The sequence below is a fragment of the Hyaena hyaena genome, unplaced genomic scaffold (assembly GCF_003009895.1).
Source record: "Hyaena hyaena isolate Hyena2069 unplaced genomic scaffold, ASM300989v1 scaffold_443, whole genome shotgun sequence".
NCBI lineage: Eukaryota > Metazoa > Chordata > Mammalia > Carnivora > Hyaenidae > Hyaena > Hyaena hyaena.
In genome coordinates this window covers 1,393,475-1,417,817 of record NW_024081075.1, presented here as the reverse complement: position 1 = coordinate 1,417,817, position 24,343 = coordinate 1,393,475, and the positions used below count along the sequence as shown (strand labels likewise).

General features: G+C 43.1%; 1 protein-coding gene across 1 annotated transcript in view; it reads right to left on the bottom strand.

Moving 5' to 3' along the window:
• Nucleotides 1–425: 425 nt before the first annotated feature.
• The window catches only part of LOC120245988 (calmodulin-binding transcription activator 1-like), an 84,668-nt gene continuing 60,750 nt past the window's right edge, over nt 426–24,343 (bottom strand). The window contains exon 4 of the mRNA XM_039253269.1: nt 426–690. Within this exon, the coding sequence (XP_039109200.1) occupies nt 682–690 (9 nt within the window). The 3' untranslated portion in view covers nt 426–681. The remainder of the gene's footprint in view (nt 691–24,343) is intronic.

Here is a 24,343-nt window from a genome sequence, read left to right as displayed (position 1 = left end):
CATATGCCTCAAATAACGAAATCAATATTAAAGGAGGGGAAAGGCACATTTTGGGGAAAAGACGACTTTCTTATCTTCTAAGCCCATACGTGGAACTAAGGGGCTCAGCTTCCTGTCCCAATAATCCTTGAGAATATGAAATGTAATCTGAGGTCATCGAACGTGGCAACTGAGACTAGTTAATTCAAGTTGCCACTATTTCTGAAAGAGTGAGGAGGTGATCTGCAAAGGATGGGGTGTGTGCTGATGGGGAAGGGGTGTATGTGCAACGAGGGGGTGGCGGCTGGCTGCTGTGTATGTGAGTTATGCGCGATCACCAAGTTAATTTAGCTATTGCAGAACATGAATAGAAAAGGAGATAATATTGTATGGGGAAATGCACTCACTAAACTTAAATTTTAAAAGGATGAAAACACAGATTACACTTTATTTTAAAAACTGAAATGAATTTTAATACAGAAAATGAAGACAGCATTTTGCAAATTTATCGCTCAAAGGGGTATCTCTATTTGAGGAAATCAGCGTGTTACACTTTGAGAGATGAAATGTTACAGCTTGTACACCAAAATTAAAAAATGAAATTAAATTAAAAAATGAAATGGTTACCAAGGTAATGCAGGTCAGGGGATCAAAGGTGAAGGGTCACACATTATTAAAAAGAAATCCAAAAGCACGGCTGCATCATGATCTCTGCAAAACAAAGGAGCTCTAGTAAGTAAAACTAATATCTCCGAGAATTCAAAATCAAGTTCTTGAAAAGAAGACTCCCCTGAAATTGAACACAAGTCATTCCTGATTCCGTGCAGAGCCATTTTTATTTAGGCACAAAACCAAATTTCAATTACCTGTTACCAACAAAATTTTTTGCAGAAATTTAACCATATAACATATTAAAACCCAAAACCTCTCCAATTGTAAGTGACTGTGAAATACTGACATTTCCACTGGACCCCACACCCTGTTTTCTGGAAATGACACTGTTTGAGAAGTTGCCAATATATCAGAAATCTAATTTGGTCACGGTGTGGTGAGTTGTTGTCTTTTTTTTTTTTTTTCTCCCTCTCCTCAAGGAATGAGTTCCAAAATTGAGTTTTTACAAATTTGTTTCATTTGAAGTAGCTGCATAAAATTTCCATTATTGGAACATTTAGTATAACAATGTTCTAGAAGATAGCAATAAAGTGGTACATGATAAAATAAACTATGTAACTCCATCTATTAAGATCCTTTCTCACATTCAACTCTCACTGCACCGAAGGGGGAAAAAAGACATTTTAGGCAAAATAACTTGCTAGTTCTAATGGAATTACACCGAATTAACAGAAGCTTGACAAGAGGAATACCTGACCATGAAAAAAAGTACCTGACAAGTGAGGCTTCAATTTTTTGTTATTATATACTCATCTTCCTCATTAACAAATTAGAACAGTTGGCTTTAAAAAGGACAGAAGCAGCTAAGGTTCTGTTTTGCAACACGCAGCTACCACCCAGATCGCCACAAACCTCCTTCACAGCAACAGCAGGCATGACAATTAACAGTCCCAGCAAGTAATTCCCATATTCCTCTCACTACAGAAGGAAGTGAACACGATCGTGATACAAGAGTCTTCGCCTGCTCTCTAACAGGGAGCACTCCCTAATCTCAGGACCCACAGTCCACAGCACTTTCCTGGACAGCAGGCTCCATCGGGCGGGTGTTGCTACCAGCGGCTCCAGGGCACGAGGGTAAATGACAGGCTCCATGGGGAGCCACAGACGCCCTAATTTAAGCTCCGCTCTTCCTCCAGGCCCCTAGCTGCACTGCATCCCACAGTATTTGACATCCGAGTTTACCTTGTTCAAATCAAATTCCAAAGATACTCACATATTAAAATAGAGACAACTGCCCGAAAGGATCTTATTAAAAGGAATGGCATATCTTTCTGATGGCTGAGAGCAATCAATAAATAAACAAACTCCATACACATCAGATTTCTGTTCCCCCGATTAGATTCTGTTACAAAGGACGTGCAGAGAGCTGCATGCACCAGGTATCAGTGTGTTAGTGCCTTAAGGCCACGATTCTAAAAACAGGATTTTTTTAAGTTCCATAGCTACTGAAAAGTAAACTAGCATTTCATTTCTCTGGAATGCTCATCTCACGGAAAGTCTGTCACATACGTATTTGTTGCTGGGAGGCATGCAGGCGGCTGGGAGCACCACAGCAGGAATCAATAGCGCATCACACACAGGCCGTGTTGGTCTAGGGGCTGGTGCTCAGGTCTGCGGGAGAAGGCGACAAGCCAGTGGTGTCAGGTTTGTTTTACTAAAAGATCTCCTATTAAAATGGCCAAAAACAGTGGGGCACCTGGGTGGCTCAGTCGGTTAAGTGTCCGACTTCAGCTCAGGCCATGATCTCTCAGTTTGTGAGTTCAAGCCCTGCGTGCTGACACTGCGGAGCCTGCTTGGGATTTTCTCTCTCTCTCTCTGCCTCTCTCTTGCTCGCTCCCTCTCTCAAAATGAATAAACTTAAAAAATAAATAAAATGAGGCGCCTGGGTGGCTCAGTCGGTTAAGCGTCCGACTTCGGCTCAGGTCATGATCTCATGGTTCATGGGTTTAAGCCCCGTGTCGGGCTCTGTGCTGACAGCTCAGAGCCTGGAGCCTGCTTCTGATTCTGTATCTCCCTCTCTCTCTGACCCTCCCCTGCTCACGCTGTCTCTCTCTCTCTCAGAAATAAAAAACATTTAAAAATTTTCTTTTAATTTAAAAAAACAAGAAATGGAATCCTTATAGAGATTTTTTTTCTAAAGTCTTCTAAGTCACTTCTAAAATTCACCACCTCACAAAAACATGTTAGGTCAAATTTTCTACCAGTTTAAGCCTTGCCGGAAGCAGCAGGGACACCGACCCCTGTCAACAGTACAGAAGCCCCGTAGCCAGGGACTGCTCTCAGGACGACCAAGCATTTTCCCACAGATCATTCCATGAAAATGATCACAGCCTAAGCAACAAACACAAACAGAACGCTCCCCGGCGAAATACTCACAAGCTCTAACAAACAAGTGGCTCTGAATAAATCTGTGCAATAACACTTCAGGTAATTCAAGAAAATCTATGAAGGACTTTAGCCAATGTTTTTCAAATGATTTTAATGGGGGTGGAGGAAAGGAAAGGCCACCAGGAGTCAGTACCTCCCTAATACTCAAGGGTCCTGGAACACAATGTAATGCGTAAAAGGGGGGCTGGGCTGAGGGGCAGGGCACAGCTGGGGACACACATCGTCACCAGAGCCCCTTCACTGAGGCAGGAACTTGGAACATACACGCATGTTCCCAAAGAAGCAACCTGGCAGTTGTCTGCTTGACCTGAAATCTGTTGAAGTGACAGGCTGGCTCAGAATTTTAGAAACTATGGGGCCTAAGTAGCTTTTTATTTTTATGTCCAGAGGACTGGCCCACACTGAAACTTGATGGATATAAAAGATTTTCCTAGCCCCCTTCCTGGGCCCCAGACAGAGTGGCTCAGGGACCAGATTACTATCTTCCAATCTCCTCCAGGAGCCCGCCTTTCTTCCCTGAGGCTGAGGACTGGCTGACGACAGATGGACTGAATTTATAAATACCGCTGCACACAGAAACTAAGGGGCTTCTTCAACCCACAACAAATCTCTCATTGCAGGACTGGCATGTTTACATCAAGGAGTACACAGAGGGCCCAGCTACTTCAAGAGAGTCCCCTTCCAAAATGATGACCAGTAACTGAATTAAACAAGAAATGTTCAAAATCCTACTACCTCCTAAAACTTGAGGGGGCATAACTAACATGCACCCTATCCTCGATAGAAACTGGGGCACCTGGGAGGCTCAGTCAGTCAAGCGTCCAACTTCGGCTCAGGTCATGACCTCAAGGCTAGGGAGTTCGAGCCCCGCATCGGGCTCTGTGCTGACAGCTCAGAGCCTGGAACCTGCTTCGGATTCCGCCATCTCCTTCTCTCTCTGCCCCTCCTCCACTCGCTCTCTCTTTCTTGCTCAAAAATAAAAAAAAATATTTTTAAAAAAGGACACCTCTAAACCAGAAAGCTCTGCTGCCACAGTGCAGGGTAATAACATCACAGAAATAAACAACCAAGCTTCACTTTCATAAGACCATGAGGTCATCAGAGTTCTCGTGAAAAATACTTTTGCAAGGAAACCCTCACCCATATTAAGCTCTCAGTGTCTGGACCACTTTTTATAGGGACATGTTTTCCAACACATTCAATTTGTATTCTAGTTAATTTTTATTTATTTATTTTTGCCAAAGACCAGCCAGTGTTTATAGGCACAGAGAATCGGCTCATTTCTCAACTAAATAGACACAGGACAAAGAACACCATTTCTAATGACGTTAACTCGTAACACAAATGCTGCTATTTTCACCTCACGCATATTACTTACAAAACAAAACACACGGAAGAGCCAACAAGAAATGAAAAATAAAGAGCAGGAAAAATGCAGAGTCAGAAGGCTAGGGGACAGCTGGGAACAAACATCACAGTGGACCCCTACCTTACCCTTCTTTACAAATGTCTAGTAACTCAACAGTATGATGCTTCCTCCAACAGAATCTAACCTCACCAAGTATGTTCAGAGATGAAAACGAGAAATGTCCAGCCAAGAGTTTATTACAGCGTAAGCCAAAAAAACACAAACAAAAACAAAAAACAAATCTTTACCTATCAACACAAATAAATAAATCACCAACATACCATTCAATAAAACAGACTCAAATAAAATGCACTTGAGCTAAATATACGTTTCAGTTAAGTGGGGATTATACTCCTATTGCCTTTTGTTTGTTAGAGAGTGTTTGTTAGAAACACCACCTACTGAGAAACTGAGAGAATAAAAAGCATCTGGTCCTCTGTGCCTTTCGGACAACAGTCACCATCTCTACCATTTCGTCAACTTTTCTGGAAATACAGCTCTGCCAAGCTTCTCAAAGATGGTCTGACCGAAGAGATGTCTGTGTCTTTTTCTCAAAACTTTCTATCAGTGACCGAGCAACTAATACCTACGATCATCACAGGACTTCCACTAGTCCTCGGAAAAGAAAAAAGCCAAAACTACAGGTTAAATACCTTTCTACCTATGATTTTGTCCTCAACAATGTCCTTTTTCCCCCTAACAGCCTCAAAGGTTTCAGGAAAGAATGAAGAGTGTGGGAGGAAGGGACAGCAAAGAGCCCCCAGGAACTGTCCAGAGTGATGAATGCGCTCATTACGGCGGAGCAGGGCGTGCGGTGTGTGCACATGCACACTCCTCACTGCACACTTTAGGACGCGCCACTTATGACATGCCAATTAAACCTCCTAAAAGCTACTTAAGAATGAGGGGGCATGCAAGACAGAGACTCTGCCCTCCCCTACACCCTTTGAGCCACACGGCCACGCTGTGGCCCCCGTGCAGAGAAGCCCGTGAGTCAAGGAGGAGAGTGGGGGAGCCGCTTTTGCTGAGCCACTGAGCCCCAACTCTAGAGCCGCATTTTCTAAATGGAAGTTCAGAGCACTCTGACATAATTTCTCTGAAATGATGAAGTCAGCTTTAGACATACTCCTAGCTTTGCAAAGGACATGTAAATTCACCAAATATTCTCACATTTCTTTCTGCAGATTTGAAAATTATATTATGTCAACTTGTCAGAGTGAAGACCCATTCCTTTCCGATGCTATCCCACTAGGAAAAAACAGTAAAGACAACATATGCCAAATACCCCCAAATACAAATTTGTAAGAAACAAAACAAAAAGAAAACAGACTGGTCCACTGTGTACTTTACTTGTGTATTACTTGTTTCTACGCTTACTGATGGTGCATGCCCAAGCTTGCTTTAACTGCTCTATGGTTTCCTACACAATAGTCAGGATCGTTAAGACTCCGACCTTTCTCATCTCCTCTTTTCACTGATTCTCAAACTTCAGACTGAGTAAGTCTTATTTATTTAAACCAAGTCATTTGTAAAAATGGTTCCAAGTCCTGTCACAGGGAGATTACAACCCGGTGCATCAAACCCAGAACAACACAGACTGTAGTTTTCGTAAAAGGAGTCTGACCAGAAGAGTCACCATCGTCGCTGTAAACAAGTGCCTGGGGGGGGGGGGGGGGTCCAACCACCCCCTCCAGCCCCACACATAGTGGGATAGCCCTGCCTCCTACTGGCAGAGGTCAGTCACCATGTCAGAGCTCCCAAAGTGGACAGGTAAGGAACAAATTCCAGCTGAAAACAGCTTAAGGCAGTCCTCTCTCCCAAAACTATTAACATTTTAAAATGCCAACTGATCCCTAAAAAGTCTTTAAAACCCAAAAGAACGAATCTGCACTGAAAGGTCGATGGCTTCACAAGACACAGCGAAGTCAGTGCTTCCCGGGGTCTGAAACCAGGTCACGTGGTTCTGGCTTCCCGGAACAGTTCTATCATTTACTACTTCCACGACCGTGGACAAATTATTTAATTTTTTAACTGAGTCTTCCTCACTTCATTGACAACATGAAGATAATGACACCCCTATTTCACAGGGTTACTGTGAGAATTAATGACAGCAAGTAATATAGACTGCTTAGCGTAGTGCTGGGGACCTAAAAAACAATCAACATTAGCTGTGTGACCGCAATGATTATGATCCTGATCATCTTATAGTCTTTTTCTTATCTCATCCTTTCCAAGGTTTACTAGAGGGATAATGCTGTTCCCATTTCTGCCCGCGGAAAGGGTTAAGTTCAAGATATAGACCTTAAAAATGGTAGAGCTGGAATTCAAACTGCAATCTGTCCAGATCTGCCCTATTCCATGACTTAGCACCAAAGGGTACGGAAGGTTCCCACCGGCCTACCCTGTCCAGGGCTCTGCACATGTTTGGAGAGGCAATAAATAAATAAGTAGGTCCTTCAGGTGAATATATACTTCTAGATCCACTGCTGTACCCATCACAGGACGCTGACAATGCCTTTAAAAGGATACAGGTAGGGGGTGCCTGGACGGCTCAGTCAGTTAAGCATCCAGCTTCATGTCAGGTTATCTCATGGCTAGTGGGTTTGAGCCCAGCACTGGGCTCTGTGCTGACAGCTAAGATCCTGAAGCCAGCTTCAGATTCTGGTCTCTCTCTGCCCCTCCCCAGCTCATGCACTGTCTCTCCCTCTCTTCTCTCTCTCTCTTTCAAATAAAAATAAACATTAAATAAAAATCAAAAGGATACAGGATAGGATTTAAAACAGTGGAATGGTAGCGTTAAATTCAAAGACTTATTTGCATATTTGCATGTTTGAAAAAAGAAAGATAATCTTGTTTTCCATTCTACAGTTCTACCCACTATTTTAAATAAATGACAGCTCTTAGGGTGCTTGGGTGGCTCAGTTGGTTAAGCATCCGAATTTGGCTCAGCTCATGATCTCACAGTCTGTGGGTTCCAAGCCCACGTCCAGCTTTGTGCCGGACAGACAGTCAGAGCCTGGAGGCTGCTTCGGATTCTGTGTCTTCCTCTCTCTCTGCCCCTCCCCTGCTCATGCGCTGTCTCTGTCTCTCTCTCACCCTCTTTCTGTCAAAAATAAACAAACATTAAAAAACTTTTAATAAAAGACAGATCCATTTAATTTATTCAACAAATACTTATTGAGTACCTAACTCTAGGGCGGGCTCAGTACAAGAGGTGCCCAGGGCACAGGGTGAAGGGCAGAGAGGCCTCGGCCCGCAAGTGAGGACTCCCACCCACTGTGCACAGTGAAGGAGTGCAAGACCATGTGGAGACCCCTGAGGGGATGTCCCTGCAGCTCACAAGGAGGCCTGAAGGTTCCCCCTAAGGAAATAACACAAAGCAGAGATACAAAGGACAAGGTGGAAGGTGACCATATTTTCAGCAGAGGAAATGACAGGTAAAAGGCAGCATGGCAGGAAGCAGGTGACAGTGCAGGAGGGGAACTCAGGGAAAAGAAACAGGGGACGGAACAGGAATCGAGGAGAGAGAGGGGCTCGGCTGGAGGAAGCTGGAGGGTGACGGACATAAGGGCACACAGGCCTCGCAGGCCACGCTGAGTAGGTGAGATGGAATCTCCAGTACAACGGGGAATCAATCAGAGGGCTTAGAAAAGGTGGACTGTCACCCCGCTGCATGTTTAAAAGACCACTCTAGGGGCGCCTGGGGGGCTCAGTCGGTTAAGCGTCTGACTTGGCTCAGGTCATGATCTCATGGCTCATGGGTTCGAGCCCCGTGTAGGGTGCTATGCTGACAGCTCGGAGCCTGGAGCCTGTTTCAGATTCTGTGTCTCCCTCTCTCTCTCTGCCCCTCCCCCACTCACACAATGTCTCTCAAAACTAAACAAACATTTAAAAAAATAAATAGAATAAAAGACCACTCTGGTATCTGGGTGGAGACTGGGTTGGGAGGAGGCAAGGGTACAAGCAGGGACAGGAGCCAGGAGACCCCTCAAAGCAGTCTGGGCCCAGGTAACGTGGCTTAGAGAGCAGGGGTGGCAGTAAAAAGTGATTTGGACAGAAAGAAAATGTATTTGCAAACAGAACCAGTAGGCATGGATTCAATGCAGAGTAAAAGAAGAAGGAGGGGTCAAAACGGGCTCTGAAGGGAAAAATAATAGTAATGTTACAGGGGAGAAACCTGATCACCACCTCAGCCGGGTGATCAAGGTGAACACCGTCAGTGAGAGTCATGTTGACAACAGGCACCTTGATGTGACGTGATGAGGACAGCAGCGCACCTCCGGGGTGTGCCTTCCCCAACCCCCTAACCCTGGCCTAGTGATGCGGAAAGCAGCAGACGAACCCTAGGGAAAGATATAGAAAATACATGATCTGTCAAGGGCAACAAAACAAGGGAAGTCTGAGAAACTGTCACAGTGCAGAGGAGCCTACGGAGACCTGACTGAACGTCATGTGGCGTCCTGGATGGGGTCCTGGAACAGAAACGGACTTTAGGGAGAAACCAAGGTAATCTGGACAACGGTAAGTTTAGTTTATAATGATGCACCAGTACTGACTAGTTGGGACCAGTGTAATGTTAATAGGGGAATCTGGGCAGGAGGTACACAGAAACCCTCTGAAATACTCTTGCAACTTTTCTGTAAATCTAAACCCATTCTGATTGTAGAAGTTTATTTTAAAACTGCCCCCCCCCCCCAGGTCTGATTGGAGCCCTTTACTGAGACAGGAGAGACAGAGAGGAAGACAATCAATTCCTTTTCAGACACGCTAAGAAGCTCCAGCAGAGATCAGGTAGACAGCTCTGGCATGGAGCTCGGCAGAGAGTGGTGGGCTCAGAAACTAACTGAAGCCTGCATGGGCCCAAATCTATGGAATGCATGGGGGAGAGGGGATGAGGCGGGCAGGCAGGGGGGTGTCACTGAGAGAAAGAATGGAAATCCAGACGTGAACGCCCTCAGATTCCAAGTTAATCCACACTTAACCAGTAGTCACACAGGAAAGGTCTACTCTCAAGCCCGGAGGAAATTCTGCCTTTCGATGCTGGGTAGAGATCAAGAGCCACCAGCAGCATGTGAGAGAAAAACCAGGAGCGCACACCATCCCAGAGGCCAAGGCAAAAGGCACGTTCAACCTGCTTGGCTACATCTGAGAAACCAAATCGAGTAAGGCTGAAAAACTGCTCCTTATATTAAACAACTCTGAGATCACGGGTGATGTAAGAAAGAAGTTTCAGCAGAATAATGGAAGCTAAATTCAGACTGAAGTATCTAAATGAGAGGCAAAAAACGGGGGAGAAAGACAACTCTTCTAAGAAGTCTGGCTCTCAGATCGTACACCCTTGTTCACAGCAATAAAGTCACAACACGCAACGGCGGAAGCAAGCCAGGCGTCCTTCAGCGGACGGATGGAGAAGCTAGGTGCAGTGTGTACGTAACGGAATATCACTTGGCCTATAAAAAGGAAGGACATCCTGACACCTGCTACATCACAGACAAACCTTGAGAATAGTATACTAAGCGAAACAAGCCAGATACAAAAAGACAAATATTGCATGATTCCACTTCTATGAGGAGGTCAGAGTAGTCAAATTCAGAGAGACAGAAAGGAGAACAGAGGTTTGCCAGGGGCTGGGGCGGGCAGGGGGGGGGCCGGGGGGAGAGAATGGGAGTCACTGTTTAAAGGGAACAGAGTTTCAGTCCCACAAGAGGAAAGAGTTCAGGAGCTGGATGCTGGGGACAGGTGCACAATAATGTGAACGTACGTAAAGCCAAAGAACTGTGTACTTAGAAATGGGGGCTAAGATGATACATTTTACGTTATGCGTATTTACCACGATTATAATGTTTTAAAAAGAAGTCTGGCTCTCAGAATGTTGAATCCATATGAAGCTATGATGACCTACGATGAAAACTATTTAATGCTGGAGCACCTTAACCTAGGTCGGCACCCCCTTGTGACATGCCACACACGACATGTGGGTTACAGGCACCGAACCCTTCACAGTCTGCAAGGGGCCCAGGCCACCCAGACCCCAGCCCAGTGGGCTGTGACCTCAAGACAGCTCACCCACTAACCTGGCACACCCTGTAAATACTATCATTTTTGGACGTGTTCCCAGATGGGAGGAAGGCTGGGAAACAGCAGCGAGAGAAACGAAGGTTAGCGATCATTTCAATTCTATTCTCAGGGGCAGGAAAAGTCACTTGAATTCATTTTCTTCATCAACCCACAACATTTGCTGCCAAAGGCAAAAAGAGATTGTGACCTCAGCTTACAGAAACCGGTGTCAGATCATTCAGAGAAGCCAATGAAGTCACGCTCCGGTTTTTGAAAGATCTCTGAGAAGAGAACAGGGGTAATAATGTTCATGATACATCAGGCCGATGAAAATTAAGCGAGTGTGTAAGGAAAGGAGAGCACACCATGTGGCACCGATGAAGACACAATAAAGAGATCAATGAACAGGGGGCATCACGGTAAAGAACCATGTGTTTGTGGAAGCAGCACAAGGTAATCAGGCTACGTTTTGGTCAGTATGGAAGGCTCAATGCTTCAATAATAAGCATGTACGGGGGCAGGAATGAAATTAGAGATCTACCTCAACCTATGCATTTACAAAAAATGTTTATTTGTATTAAACATCTAAGGATAAAAGCACAAAACAGGGAAGAAAGTCTAGAGAAAACACTAAGTACGTGGCATGGGGAGACTACTGTCCCAGGCGCGCCATCAAGGCCAGGAAGAGTCAAAGCTGGAGTGCGGGACACACAGGACTGCTGGAGACTGCGTCACGAGTTTGGAAAATTAAGACTGAAATACAGGTGACTCGCCATGGAAAAATGACACACACACTTGTTTACAGAAAAACAAAGAAATCAGAAAGAAAAAGATGAAGAACCGACTAAAGAAAATGGCCAAAGAATGATCAGACAAGTCAAAAAAGTAACACAAGTGGCCACACCATGCCAAATCTTAGGAATATGCACAGAAATGCAAATTAACAGACACGTAGTTTTTTATCTGAGAAAAGAATTTTTTTTTTATTTTTTAAATGTTTTTATTTATTTCTGAGAGAGAGAGAGGCAGCATGAGCAGGGGAGAGTCAGAGAGGGAGATAGAGAATCCGCAGCAGGCTCCAGGCTCTGAGCTGGCAGCACAGAGCCCAACGCGGGGCTCGAACCCACGAACCGTGAGATCATGACCTGAGCCGAAGTCAGACACTTAGCAGACTGAGCCACCCAGGCGCCTCGAGAAAAGAATTTTAAAACCAAGTGCTGGTTAGCCTTTGGGGAAACGGACACTCGTACTCAACCACTGAGAACACAAAGTGGTACAACCCTTCTAGAGAGCCATGACAAAAGTTTACCCTCGTGGGTGAACAACTCTACCGGTCGGCCTCTCTCCTATGGAAACAACTGGAGAAGCATGCAAAAATATGAGAACAAGAATGTTAAGTGCATCACTGATTACATGAGCAAAATGCTGAGACAATCCAAAAGGGATTGGTTTAATTTTTTACAAATAACATCTCTGGCTATGCAGTTATGTACACTCGCACCCATGCACTGGCATGGGAAAGGAGCACAACAGACAGTGGCGTGGGCAGAAGAATGGTCAGGCAAGGAGCATGCATGATTCGTGTGTGTGTATGTGTGTGTGTGTCATGGCGGGGGTGGGGAGTATACTCACAGATACACGGAAACACATACATACATACATATGCATATTCATTACACACACGTACATGATTTACATAGGTGCATCTTTAAAGTTCAGGGAAGGATATAAATCAATTTGTTGACAATGTTTCTCTCCTGGGGTGTAAATTTTAAGGAAAAGTTTCAGTTTTTAATCTCCACATTCCTTTGGTGTTAGCATGCTTCCAATGATCATTGATTATCTTTGTAATTATATACATATATGTTTGTAATTAAATATATACGTTAGTATATAAGAGAAATCTAATAAAGTGACTTCTATGGGAGGGGTAGATTACCTATGGCAAAAAGGATGTTGGTGATTTAGTATGCCCCCTGTTCTTCCTTCACAGATGAAGTCCTCTGAATATAAGCCAGTTCCCAGCTATGACCAAATGGTCTTAAAAACATCTGTATCAATTTCTTTTCAACAAAGGAATGCTCTATACTTATCAGTCAGAAGTTACATCTTCTTGAGCTAGGACAACATTATATATGGCACTGGAATCCTTAAAAATAAAAAGCCAAGATGACACAAATACAGGGCAATCTTCATGCATACCTAAATTAGAAGAAGGAGTTGTGGTCTGTCAATATGATTTCAAGCAAACAAAAGATCATCACGAGGTGAAACTCAGCAAAGGCTACATGAAACATTCACTGAAGGATCAGTCAGATTAACGGATCAGAAGAATAACCACCAGGAGTGTAACTTTAAATTCAATATGTAACCACTGCAGATGAACTCAATATGTAACCACTGCAGATGAACTCTGGCGAAACTGGTTTAACTGGAATAAAACCACCACTGTGCACGCACATGCACACGCTACCAGTACCACCACTTTAAGCCAGCAAGACAGGTTGTAAAAGAATTTTAATATATAATGAATATAAGTACCAACTTGATTTTTAAATGACTAGAAAGTCACCTTTCACCTGGGTAATACCCCGGAGAATGAGGAGATCTGTAAATTATTATTCATATAACTGAGAAATACACAACGGACAAAACTAATGCCATGAAACAAAGTTAACTCAAAGAATTCAAAATATAATTGAATAGTTACATCTTTTTTTAAAAATATTTATTTATTTTTGAAGGAGAGAGAGACAGAGCACAAGTGGGGAAGAGCAGAGAAAGAGGAAGACACAGAATCTGAAGCAGGCTCCAGGCTCCGAACTGTCAGCACAGAGCCTGATGCAGGGCTCGAACTCACAAATCATGAGATCATGACGTGAGCCGAAGCCGGATGCTTAACCAACAGAGCCACCAAGGTGCCCCAGAGTAGTTAAATCTTCTAAAAGCAAATCTAATTTACAGGAGTCCCCCCTTACCTGAGAGGAAGACCCCCAGCGGATGCCTGAAACCACAGAGAGAACCAAACCCTATATGCACTAGGTTCTTTCTTATACATACGTTTGGTGATAAAGCTTATACATTAAGAAACTAATAATAATTAATAATGAAATTGAACTGTAACAGAGGTGCCTGGGTGGCTCAGTCGGTTAAGCATCCGACTTCAGCTCAGGTCATGATCTCACTGCTTGTGGGCTCGAGCCCCGTGTCGGGCTCTGTGCTGACAGCTCAGAGCCTGGAGCCTGCTTCGGATCCTGTGTCTCCCTCTCTGTCTGCCCCTCCCGTTCTGTCGTGTTTCTCTCTTTCTCTCTCTCTCTCTCAAAATAAAAAATTTTTTATTTTTTTTTTAATTTTTTTTTTAATGTTTTATTTATTTCTAGGAGAGAGAGAGAGACAGCGTGAGCAGGGGAGGGTCAGAGAGAGAGGGAGTCACAGACTGAAACAGGCTCCAGGCTCCGAGCTGGCAGTCAGCACAGAGCCCGACGCGGGGCTCGAACCCACGAACCGCGAGATCATGACCCAAGCAAAAGTCGGACGCTTAACCGACTAAGCCACCCAGGCGCCCTTCAAAATAAAAAATTTTTTAAATTTTTAATGGAACTATAACAATATACTGTCATAAAAGTTATGTGAATGTGGACTTTCTCTCAAAATACCTTACCATACTGTACTCCCCCTTCCTGCTGTGATGATGTAAGATGATAAAAGGCCTACATGATGACATAAAGTGAGAGGAACGACACAAGCACCATAACAGAGGTTTGGCCACTACTGACCCCTGTCAATGTCAGGAGGAGGATCATCGCTTCCAGACCGCATCTGACTGTGTGTTAAGTGATACCACAAAAAGTAAACCACAGCGAAGGGGTGACTACTGTAATCTGAATTGAGGATATGAGCAACACTATGCCTACATATGCAGACCCTCCTACAATGTATCTTCTTCCATGACCCACCTGGCCTTGGTCCCTCAATGTGAGGTAACAGAAAATACGTATTAGTCTCTGGCCCCCTGCATATCCCAAAGCTCCCAAACCCTTACAATTTTCCTACATGAGAAGACTGTCTTTTGTTCCAGTATTTGGTCTTCAACCCTGTCCGTGGTACAGGGCCCCTAAAATCCTTACATATTCCTCAACGATAAGAGCACTCGAAGCATCTCTGGTTCTCATGAGGCAACTTCACATGGGCTCCAGGACGGCTCCTGGAAGGTGGCCGGTCACCAGAAAAACCAAGCCAAGATCAGAAGCTTGGAATCTTCAGCCCTACCCCCTCCTCCAGAGAAGGGAGAGGGGCTGGAAATGGAGTTAACAACTGATCACGAAGAAGCCTCCACAAAACCCCAACAGCGCGGGGTTCAGGAAGCTTGTAGGTCGGCAAGGAGATCCAGACGGCAGGTGACCTACCCACCTCCACAGGGACAGAATCTCCCGCACCGGGACCCTCCCAGACCTCGCCTGTTCTCTCTCTTCCTCTGGCTGTTTACCTGTATCCTTTATTATGTCCTTTAACAGGGGCACCTGGGAGGCTCAGTGGGTTGAGCATCCAACTTCTGCTCAGGTCATGAACTCGTGGTTCGTGAGTTCTCGCCCCTTGTCAGGCTCTGTGCTGACAGCGCAGAGCCTGGAGCCTGCTTCGGATTCTATGTCTCCCTCTCCCTCTGTTCCTCCCTAGCTCACACTGTTTCTCCATCTCTCAAAAATAAATAAAGATTAAAAGAAAAACATCATGTGTTTTAATAAACTGATAAACAGGGATGCCTGGGTGGCTCAGTCAGTTAAGCCTCTGACTTCGGCTCAGGTCATGATCTTGCATTTCATGAGTTAGAGCCCGACAAGCTCTGTGCTGACAGCGAGCCTGAAGCCTGCTTTGAGGGGAGAGGGAGAGGGAGAGGGAGAGGGAGAGGGAGAGGGAGAGAGAGAGATGGAGGGAGTCTCCCCCTCCCCCATTCATGCTCTCTCAAAAATAAACATACATTAAAAAAATCTTTTTTAAATAAACTGATAAACATAAGTGTTCTCTTGAGTTCTGTGAGCCGCTCTTACAAATTAATCAAACCTGAGGAGGGGGTCATGGGCCTATCAGAAGGCCTGGACTTGCCACCGGCATCAAGTAGGGTGGGAGCAGTCCTGTGGGACTGAGCCCTTAACCTGAGGTAGGCGCTGCTATCTCCAGGTACATGGCGCCAGAATGGAGTCCAATTGTAGGACACCCAGCTGGGGCTGCGGAGAACCGCTTGGTGGGAGGACCCCCCCCCCCAATCCCGTGTCAGAAAGGCAAGGAGTACGGCCACCGTGTGAGCATCAGGGGGACACAGGAGGACTGAGTCTTTCCACAACTCCTTCCTTCCCATCCCCGGGATCCTGTATCACTCCTCATTCACACACACACTGGGCACAGACTATGCGCCACGCACCACTCCACCCTCTGGGGGTACAACAGTGAATAAAACAAAAATCTCTGCCCTGATGTAGCTGGCATTCTAGTGGCATCCAATCCATCAGTGCTGCCCGCACCACTTACAACCACATCCCACTGCCCGCCCTACCTCAGCTTCTCTATCTCCCTGTTAACAGGTTATGTTTGTTTCTTTCCTTTTTACAGCACAGTCACCACCTCACTTTGTGTACTCTCCATCTCCCCCTCTAGAATGCAAGCCCCCTGCAGACAGAGATCTGGTTTTGTTTTACATGTATTCCAAGAGTGGAGAATACTGCCTAGCGTAAGCCATTCTAGTTTTTGTTGAGCTGACGACTGCCTTCTCTTCGCTCTGTGGTCTCTCCCTCCCAACACAAGCCACTCGTCCCCCAACTTCTGTAAAACAAAACACAAGGCTCCCCGCTCTACACCATACCCCCCCTTCCACTTTACAGCCAAGCTTCTTTCAAGTTACAGCAATTATAGAACTGCGGGGTGCTGTGGTCTGCACTCCGCCCGCGGGCCTCGAACTCATCCTCACCCCCAGCCGCTCCCTGCCTCACCCACTTCTTCACACACGCCAGGGCCCTTCTTCCCAGAACCGCCAGAGTCCAGAACCGCCTCTCGGATCAGTGATCTCATCATGCTAATTCTTCCTCACCCTCCTGTCTCAAGTCATGAAAAGAACAAAACAGCACTTGGTAAGAAAGTCCTCCTGGCTCCCGATCTAAATTAGACCCTCCTCTCCTAGAGCGGCTGCCCTTTTCCTTCATTACCTTTTATTCAACTTTATAAACATGTACATGTTCTTATGACTTTTTGCTTCAATGGCTGTTTCCCTTTGAAGGCAAAGGGGGTCTTTATCAGCACTGAACACATACGCAGCCATCCCCGGGGATGCCAGCAGTGCCTGAGGGAGCGGCTCCTGCCTGACAGAATGGCTGGCTACCTTACCAGACGTCGGTGTCTATTCTGTCCCCTCAAGTAGCTGGTAACAAACACATTTCTATGTCTGGCATGGAGACAATGGTTAACAACATGTATTAAGTAAATGCTGAATGAATACAAGGAAGCGGAGACACCATAATCTTATTTGCCAAGGGGAATAAAAACACTGGCATCATCTTGGCATCTTGATCCAGACAGCCTTCCGGATGTTCTCAGTTAAGCGTCCAGCTCCTTCGACACGGGCGGCTTCTCCGACATCTGCCTCCTGCCGCACGTGCAGTTCCCAGCGCCCAGCCAGCAGCTTCTCTGGCCTCCAGAGACCGGCACACGCAGGCCAGCAACGCCTGGCAGCCAGTGGCCTCGCGCAGCACCGCCACCCAGTGGGGGGGTTGGAGCAGGGTACCTGCGGGGAGACGGCTCCCCACGAGCACGCTTTTCTGGATGCACCAGAGAGCCACTTCTGCCCGGCTCCAGAGGATAGATTCCCACCAAGCTCCGGCCACCTCTCGGCCTTGCGGTAGGGCTCAGCGTGCCCTCAGGGCAAGGTCTGGGTCTCAGGTCCTGGGGACAGACGGCCTTTCCCCTGGGAGCTCTCTCTCAGCCCCAGAGGCAGCAGCGGCTCTGCATGTCTGTTACTCTTAGCTTCTTTCCAGTTCTCTTTACTTCTTGCTAGCCCATCTCTCATTACTTCAGTTCCCTGTTACAGTTAAGAATACTTCATATTAAACTTTTTCTTTCAATGTACTGTCTGACTTCTCTTTCCTGACTGGATCCAGACTGATATGGATTTGGAATTAATTTGTATGTTTCTAAGGTAGGGTGTCACATTTCTTTTCTTTCCCACACGAATATCTAGATCGCCATCTATTCAAAAGACTGTTCTTTCTCTACTATTCAGGAGAGCCTCCTGTGCAATAAGTCAAGTTTCCAGATCACAGTGGATTTATGTGTGAACCAGGTTGCTCAACTGGTCTACGTGTCTAAACAACACTCATCACCATAGTCTGACAGTCATCTTGCTATCCAGGTCTGCTCCAAGTCTGCTCAGTGTGTTCTTCAAAAGTATTCTGGCTACTCCCTGCTGTTTACATTTCCATATACACTTTAACATCAGTTTGTCACAAAAAAAGAAAGAAAATGCATAGATTGGGGCACCTGGGTAACTCAGTTGGGTAAATGTCTGACTCTTGATATCAGCTCAGGTCAGGATCCCAAGGTCGTGGAATCAAGCCCCTTGTCAGGCTCCATGCTCTGTGTGGAGCTCAGGATTCTCTCTCTCCCTCTGCCCCCCACCCTTTAAAAAATAAGTAAATAAATAAAAATTTTTAATTTTTTGTTAATGTTTTATTTATTACTGAAAGAGAGAGAGAGAGAGAGAGACAGCAGGAGCAGGGGAAGGTCAGAGAAAGAGGGAGGTACAGGATATGAAACAGGCTCCAGGCTCTGAGCTAGCTGTCAGCACAGAGCCTGTCACGGGGCTCGAACCCACGAACCGCGAGATCGTGACCTGAGCCGAAGTCAGCCACTTAACCGACTGCATTAAATTTTAAATCATATATGAATTTAAGAAGAATCAACATCTTACAATATTGAGTCTTCTGATCTATGAACATGGTATATTTCTCTATTTAGATCTTTCACTTTTCTCAATAATATTTGTTTTCTGTACAGATACCTTATATTTCTATAAATTAATTCTGAAAAGTCTGATTACATTATTTCAAATGATATTTTTGTTACATTATGTTAGTTGTTGGTGTATAAAATTGCGACTGTGTCCAGCATTACCTAAACGCTTGCAACTTTACTTATTAATCATAATTAACCAGTAAAGAAATATTCTGGATTTTCTTTGTACGCAATCATGTCATCTACAAAATCAGTTTTATTCTTTACTTTCTGATCCTTGTGCTTTTTATTTTTCTGGTCTGATTAAACTAAGTAGGATATTCTATTTTTATATTATATTATAATTATATATTGTATATTCTATATATTGTATTTGTTATTTATATATTTATAATTGTATATATATTATAAATGTTATATTCTAATATTTACTATTCTAGTAAAATAATGATTAAAAATTGTAACTGAAAATAACCTATTTCTTCCCCAGTCTCAGAAGGAAAATTTTCAACATTTCGCCATTAAACATGATGTTTGCTATAGGGTTTTTCTTAGCAATCTCTATCAAATTAAGGACTGTTACTATCTAGTCATAACCTATTCTAGGATTTCATTGTTTTTAAATGTTTTATTTATTTCTGAGAGAGAGAGAGAGAGAGAGAGAGAGAGAGAGAGACAGCGTGAGCAGGGGAGTGTCAGAGAGAGGGAAATACAGAATCCTAAACAGGCTCCAGGCTCTGAGCTAGCTGTCAGCACAGAGCCCGATGAGGGACTCGAATCCATGAACCGTGAGTCCATGACCTGAGCCGAAGTCGAACGCTTAACCGACTAAGCCACCCGGGCGCCCCTAGGATTTCATTTTAAATGGATGCTCAATTTTATTAAAAGCAAATTTTTGTATCTATTGACATTATCACATTATTTTTCTGCTTTACTTTATTAACTTGGTGATTTATGCTGATTTTTCAAACAGTAAGCCTATCTTTATAAGTCTGGTTTCAACCTTTTGAAACCAGAATTACATTGGGGATCAAAAATTTTGATAAATGTTGGGGTGCCTGGGTGGCTTAGTCGGTTAAGCATCCGACTTTCGCTTAGGTCATGATCTCGCGGTTCGTGGGTTTGAGCCCGCATCGGGCTCTGTGCTGACTGCCAGCTCAGAGCCTGGAGCCTGTTTCAGTCTGTGACTCCCTCTCTCTCTGACCCTCCCCTGCTCACGCTGTCTCTCTCTCTCTCCTAGAAATAAATTAAAAAAAAAAAAAAACATTAAAAAAAATCTCAAAAAAAAAATTTTGATAAATGTTTCATGTTTGTATAAAAACTGCATACAGTTTCTAGATAATAGATGTAGTGTCCTATTTATTTCATATTTCATTTTATACTGCATTTATTTTTAAAATTTATTACTTCAGTTTACTAGTTCTCTGTCCTACTGCATCTAATCTACTGGTAAACCCAGTAAGATTAACTCTTTTGTTAATTATGTAATTGAGATATTTTACACCCGATTCCTTACCAGTTAATAAAATGTGTTAAAATTTCCCACTGTGATTTTGGATTTGCCTATTCTTGGTTAATTTTTGCCTTGTGTATTTTGAGACTTTATTTTTAGGTACATACAGATGTAGAACTGTTGAGCTACTTTATCATTATGAAATGTCTCTCCTTAACCCCAGTAATGTTTCTCTGGCCTAAGTTCTACAATGTTAATCTAATTAAGCTCCCCTTTTAGTTAGTATTTCGGTGATACATCCTCTTCTTCCATTTTACTTTCTACTTATCTGCATCCTTGTAAGCAGCATGAAGTTATGATCCACTTTGTGTTTTTAACTAATCTGTGAATCTCTGTATTTTAAATGAAAAATTTAGTTCATTTTTATTTCACTTAATTACTAATATCATAGGCTTAAATGTATCTTCTTACTGTTTGCCCCCTATTTTTCCCAAACGTTCTATGTTCCTTCTTCTGTCTTTCTGCCTCCATTTGGGTTAACCAAGTTTTACTTGATGACAATTCCTCCTTCTCTGTATTTTTCCTCTACCAGTTTGGTAGGTATATATTCTCTTATCATTCTTTTAATGACTATCCAACATGCATCTTTGATTTAACGGTCTTAAGTAAATTAATATTTTTACCACCTCCTGAACAATGCAAAACCACAGGTTACTAACTCTATTTACATCCCCACAACTTAAATGCTATTACTATATATATTTAATTCTACATATATCATAAACCATACAAGATACTATTGCTGTTCTATACATCGATACATTTGCATCCACCCTCGCTTTGTTCTTCATTTTTCCTACACCTTGAAGTTCTCATGCAAGATCATCTGCCTTCTGCCTAAAGAAAAATCTTTACTTTTAGTTCTTCCTCCATCCAGTGCGGGTCTGGTCAGATTACTTCTTTCTGTTTTTTGTTGATATAAAAAGATGGTATTTTGTCTTCACTTCTGAAAGGTTTTTTGCTGGGTACAGAATTCTAGACTAGCAGCTGACCTTCTTGTTTACATTTTTAAAATATTCCATGGTCTCTGACTTCTACGTCTGTTGAGAAATTAGCTGTCAGTCTTATTGCTCTTTTGAATGTACTATGTGATTTTTCTCTGGCTACTTTTAAGATTTTCTTGTTCTCTTTGGTTTTTGACAATCTTATGTTTCAGTGAGATTTTATTTGAATTTATCTATCTAGCTTAGGGTCTACAGTATTTCCTGAAGTTGTGATCTGATACTTCGGTCTATTACTGACAATTCTCAGCCATTCTCTCTAAATACTGCTTCTGTACCATTCCTCCCTCCTCTCTTACTGGATTTCAATTACATACTCATTCAACATTTTCACTGAATCTCACATCATACATTCTTTGATGTATCCTATCCATCTTTCTCTACATTTCTCATCGTTCTGAATATTTATTTTCAATTTATTGCTACTACTAATCTGTGTTAAGTCTGTCAATTAAGATCTTAACTTCAATTCAGTTATAATCCTTCAGTCTAGAATTTACATCTGGTTCTTTTTTTTTTTTTTCTTTTTTAAAAAGTTCCTGTTTCTTGATTCTTAATCTTGTCTTTCATTTCTTTAAACACATTATATATTGGGGCACCTGGGTGGCTCAGTCGGTTAAGCATCTGACTTCGGCTCAAATCATGATCTCACAGTTCATGGGTTCGAGCCCTGCGTCGGGCTCTGTGCTGACAGCTCAGAGCCTGGAGCTGCTTCAGATTCTGTGTCTCCCTCTCTCTCTGACCCTCTCCTGCTCACACTGTCTCTCTCTCACACACACAAATAAATAACATTAAAAAAATTTATAAACACATTATATATATCATCCTTTTCTAAAATGCCATTATCTGGAACCTTGTGGGTCCACTTCCATAGTCTGTTGTTTCTCTTGGTTTCAGCCAAACTGTCTTCAATTCTCATCTACTGGATGAGTGTAAATAAATGTAATTTATGAGTGTAAATAAATGCAGATATCATCTGAGGCTCTGGGTAATGTTATCTTCTTCCAGAAAGGATTTACATTAATTTCTATCAAGATCACCGTGATCCAATCAAAAACTGAGAGGATTTACAGTTAGACTTCCGGCACTTCTGAGACACTAGTATTTCTAGTATGCAGGCCTCTGGGACTTCTGCTCAAAGCCCAAGAAGTTTTCCAGGGTCCTTTCTCCCTGATCTGTCTCAGAGTATCATTTTTGTCCCACACCTTCCAATCCCTTGAGTCCATCAAAATTTCTGTTGAGCTTGCCAGATTCTTCCTTGCCTGCCTCTTCTTGAATTAGCAGGTTCCTCTAGGGCAGAAGTAGATTCAAATCTGATCGCATATCTATGAGCTTCCCTCCTTCCACAGACCTTGGCCTCACAAATAAATTTCCACCATCTTCTAGCTCCCCGTTACCTTCCACATAAATTTTGGTAAATTGTGTCCAGCTTTTCTACTTGAAGAAAGGGAGTCCAACCACTTAATCTACCATTTCTCCACTCCCATATTTTCTATCTTTGGATGTTTATACTTCTTGTGATTCTCTTCTATCATTTTTTCAAAAATTTGGAAGGAAGTAGAGATAAATCCATTTCAATGAATAACTGCTTAACCAGTAATCTCCAGTTACTCATTTTATTAATAGATCTTCTAAATATTAAGGATATTAAACCACTGTCAAATATGTGGCAAGTATTTCTCCCAGTCTGCCATTTACATTTTAATTTTATGGTATTTTTTAGCACACAGAAATGGTGAATTTATATGCAGTCCAATTTATGGCCTTTTCCTGACCAATTTTGGTGTCATTAAGAGCACTGAACACTATGTAACTATGGACCCATCTTTTCTTCTAATATTTTTTTTTCATGTTTATTTATTTATTTTGAGAGACACAGAAAGACAGCATGCAGGAGGAGGAGCAGAGAGAGAGGAGAAAGAGAATCCCAAGCAGGCTCCACGCTGTCGGCTCGGAGACTAACACAGAGCTACTATTTTTATTATTTCTACTTTTTACATTTTTAGATTTATTTTCTATAAGACATAAATACAGACCTAAATTTATCTTTTAGTTGATAAGCCAACTGTCTAAAATCCATTTAAATAAATAACCCTCCCTTTCCTCCTCTAAATATCTCAATCACAAAAATTAAAAGATATTTTCTTAAAATTTATAGAATCTTCCTTTGCAAGGTAGCACTGCTGATCCCTTCCGCTCATCCTCCTTGCTACGCTGTCCTCCCTTGGTCTCTGTGAGCCTCCCAAGCCTCCTCCTCTCTGGCTATTCCTTCTGAGTTTCCTTCATAAGCTCAACTCACTTCCTGCTCTCTTACTTTCCAGAGAGGATGAGGGAATGGTTTATTTCTCAAACCTCCCTCTTTCCGGAGTCTCCCTACTCTCCTCGGGAAGTGTCACCTGTATGTCAGTTTCTTCTAGCTCTCTCCTGAGCACCCAGATCTATATCCAACTGCCTTCTTGGATCTCTATCGAGATGTTCCACAAGTGCTTCTAAACTCAACTATATAAATACGGAGTTCAAGGTCTTAAAACTTGTTCTTCTTTCCACATTCCATTCTCTACAATAAGTACCACTATCATTCAAACTACCGTCTGAGTAATTTCTCCCCTGCTTTGCCATCACATCTTAGAGGTCATGATAAACCCTGCTGATTCTAGGTCAGATCCTTCTCTACTGCCACTGTCTAGAAACAAGTCTTCATTATCTCTGGTATGGAGTCCTCCCCAGATTTCCAGCTTCCCTCCAAACCATTTTCTAAGTTGTCCAAGGGGTGACTGTATAACATGAAAATTTGATCATTTTACTTTTCTGATTAAAATCTCTCAGTTGATCCCTATTATTTATGAGATAAAAACATAAACCCAGTGTCATACAAGGCTTTCTGTGAGCTGGCTGCCGCTGGTCTTTCTAACCTTAACTCCTCCATCTCTCCTTAAACCCTGCGCCGGCCATTCCTGATTACCCAAGTCCCTCCTGCTTTCACTCCTTTACACAAGCAGTTCCTTCAGCCTGGGAAGTTTTCTTGCTGATTCTCTTTGCCTAGCAAACTCCTAATCATCTTCAAATAATCATCTTCATTTTTTATATAATGGCCACCATTTATATGCCTCAAATTTATCTTGTACATACATACTTCATAATTTCATTATATCCTTTATTGTACCATATTGCTTTTTATGTATGCCTTCCCACATAACTGTGACGATCTTTTCCTTCCTTCCAAATGGCTAGTCTTATCTCAGGGTTTGGGGCACACAATAGGCACTTAAAATGATCACTGAACAAAGAGATGAAAAGACAAAATGCTTAATTAACTATCTTATAGACATT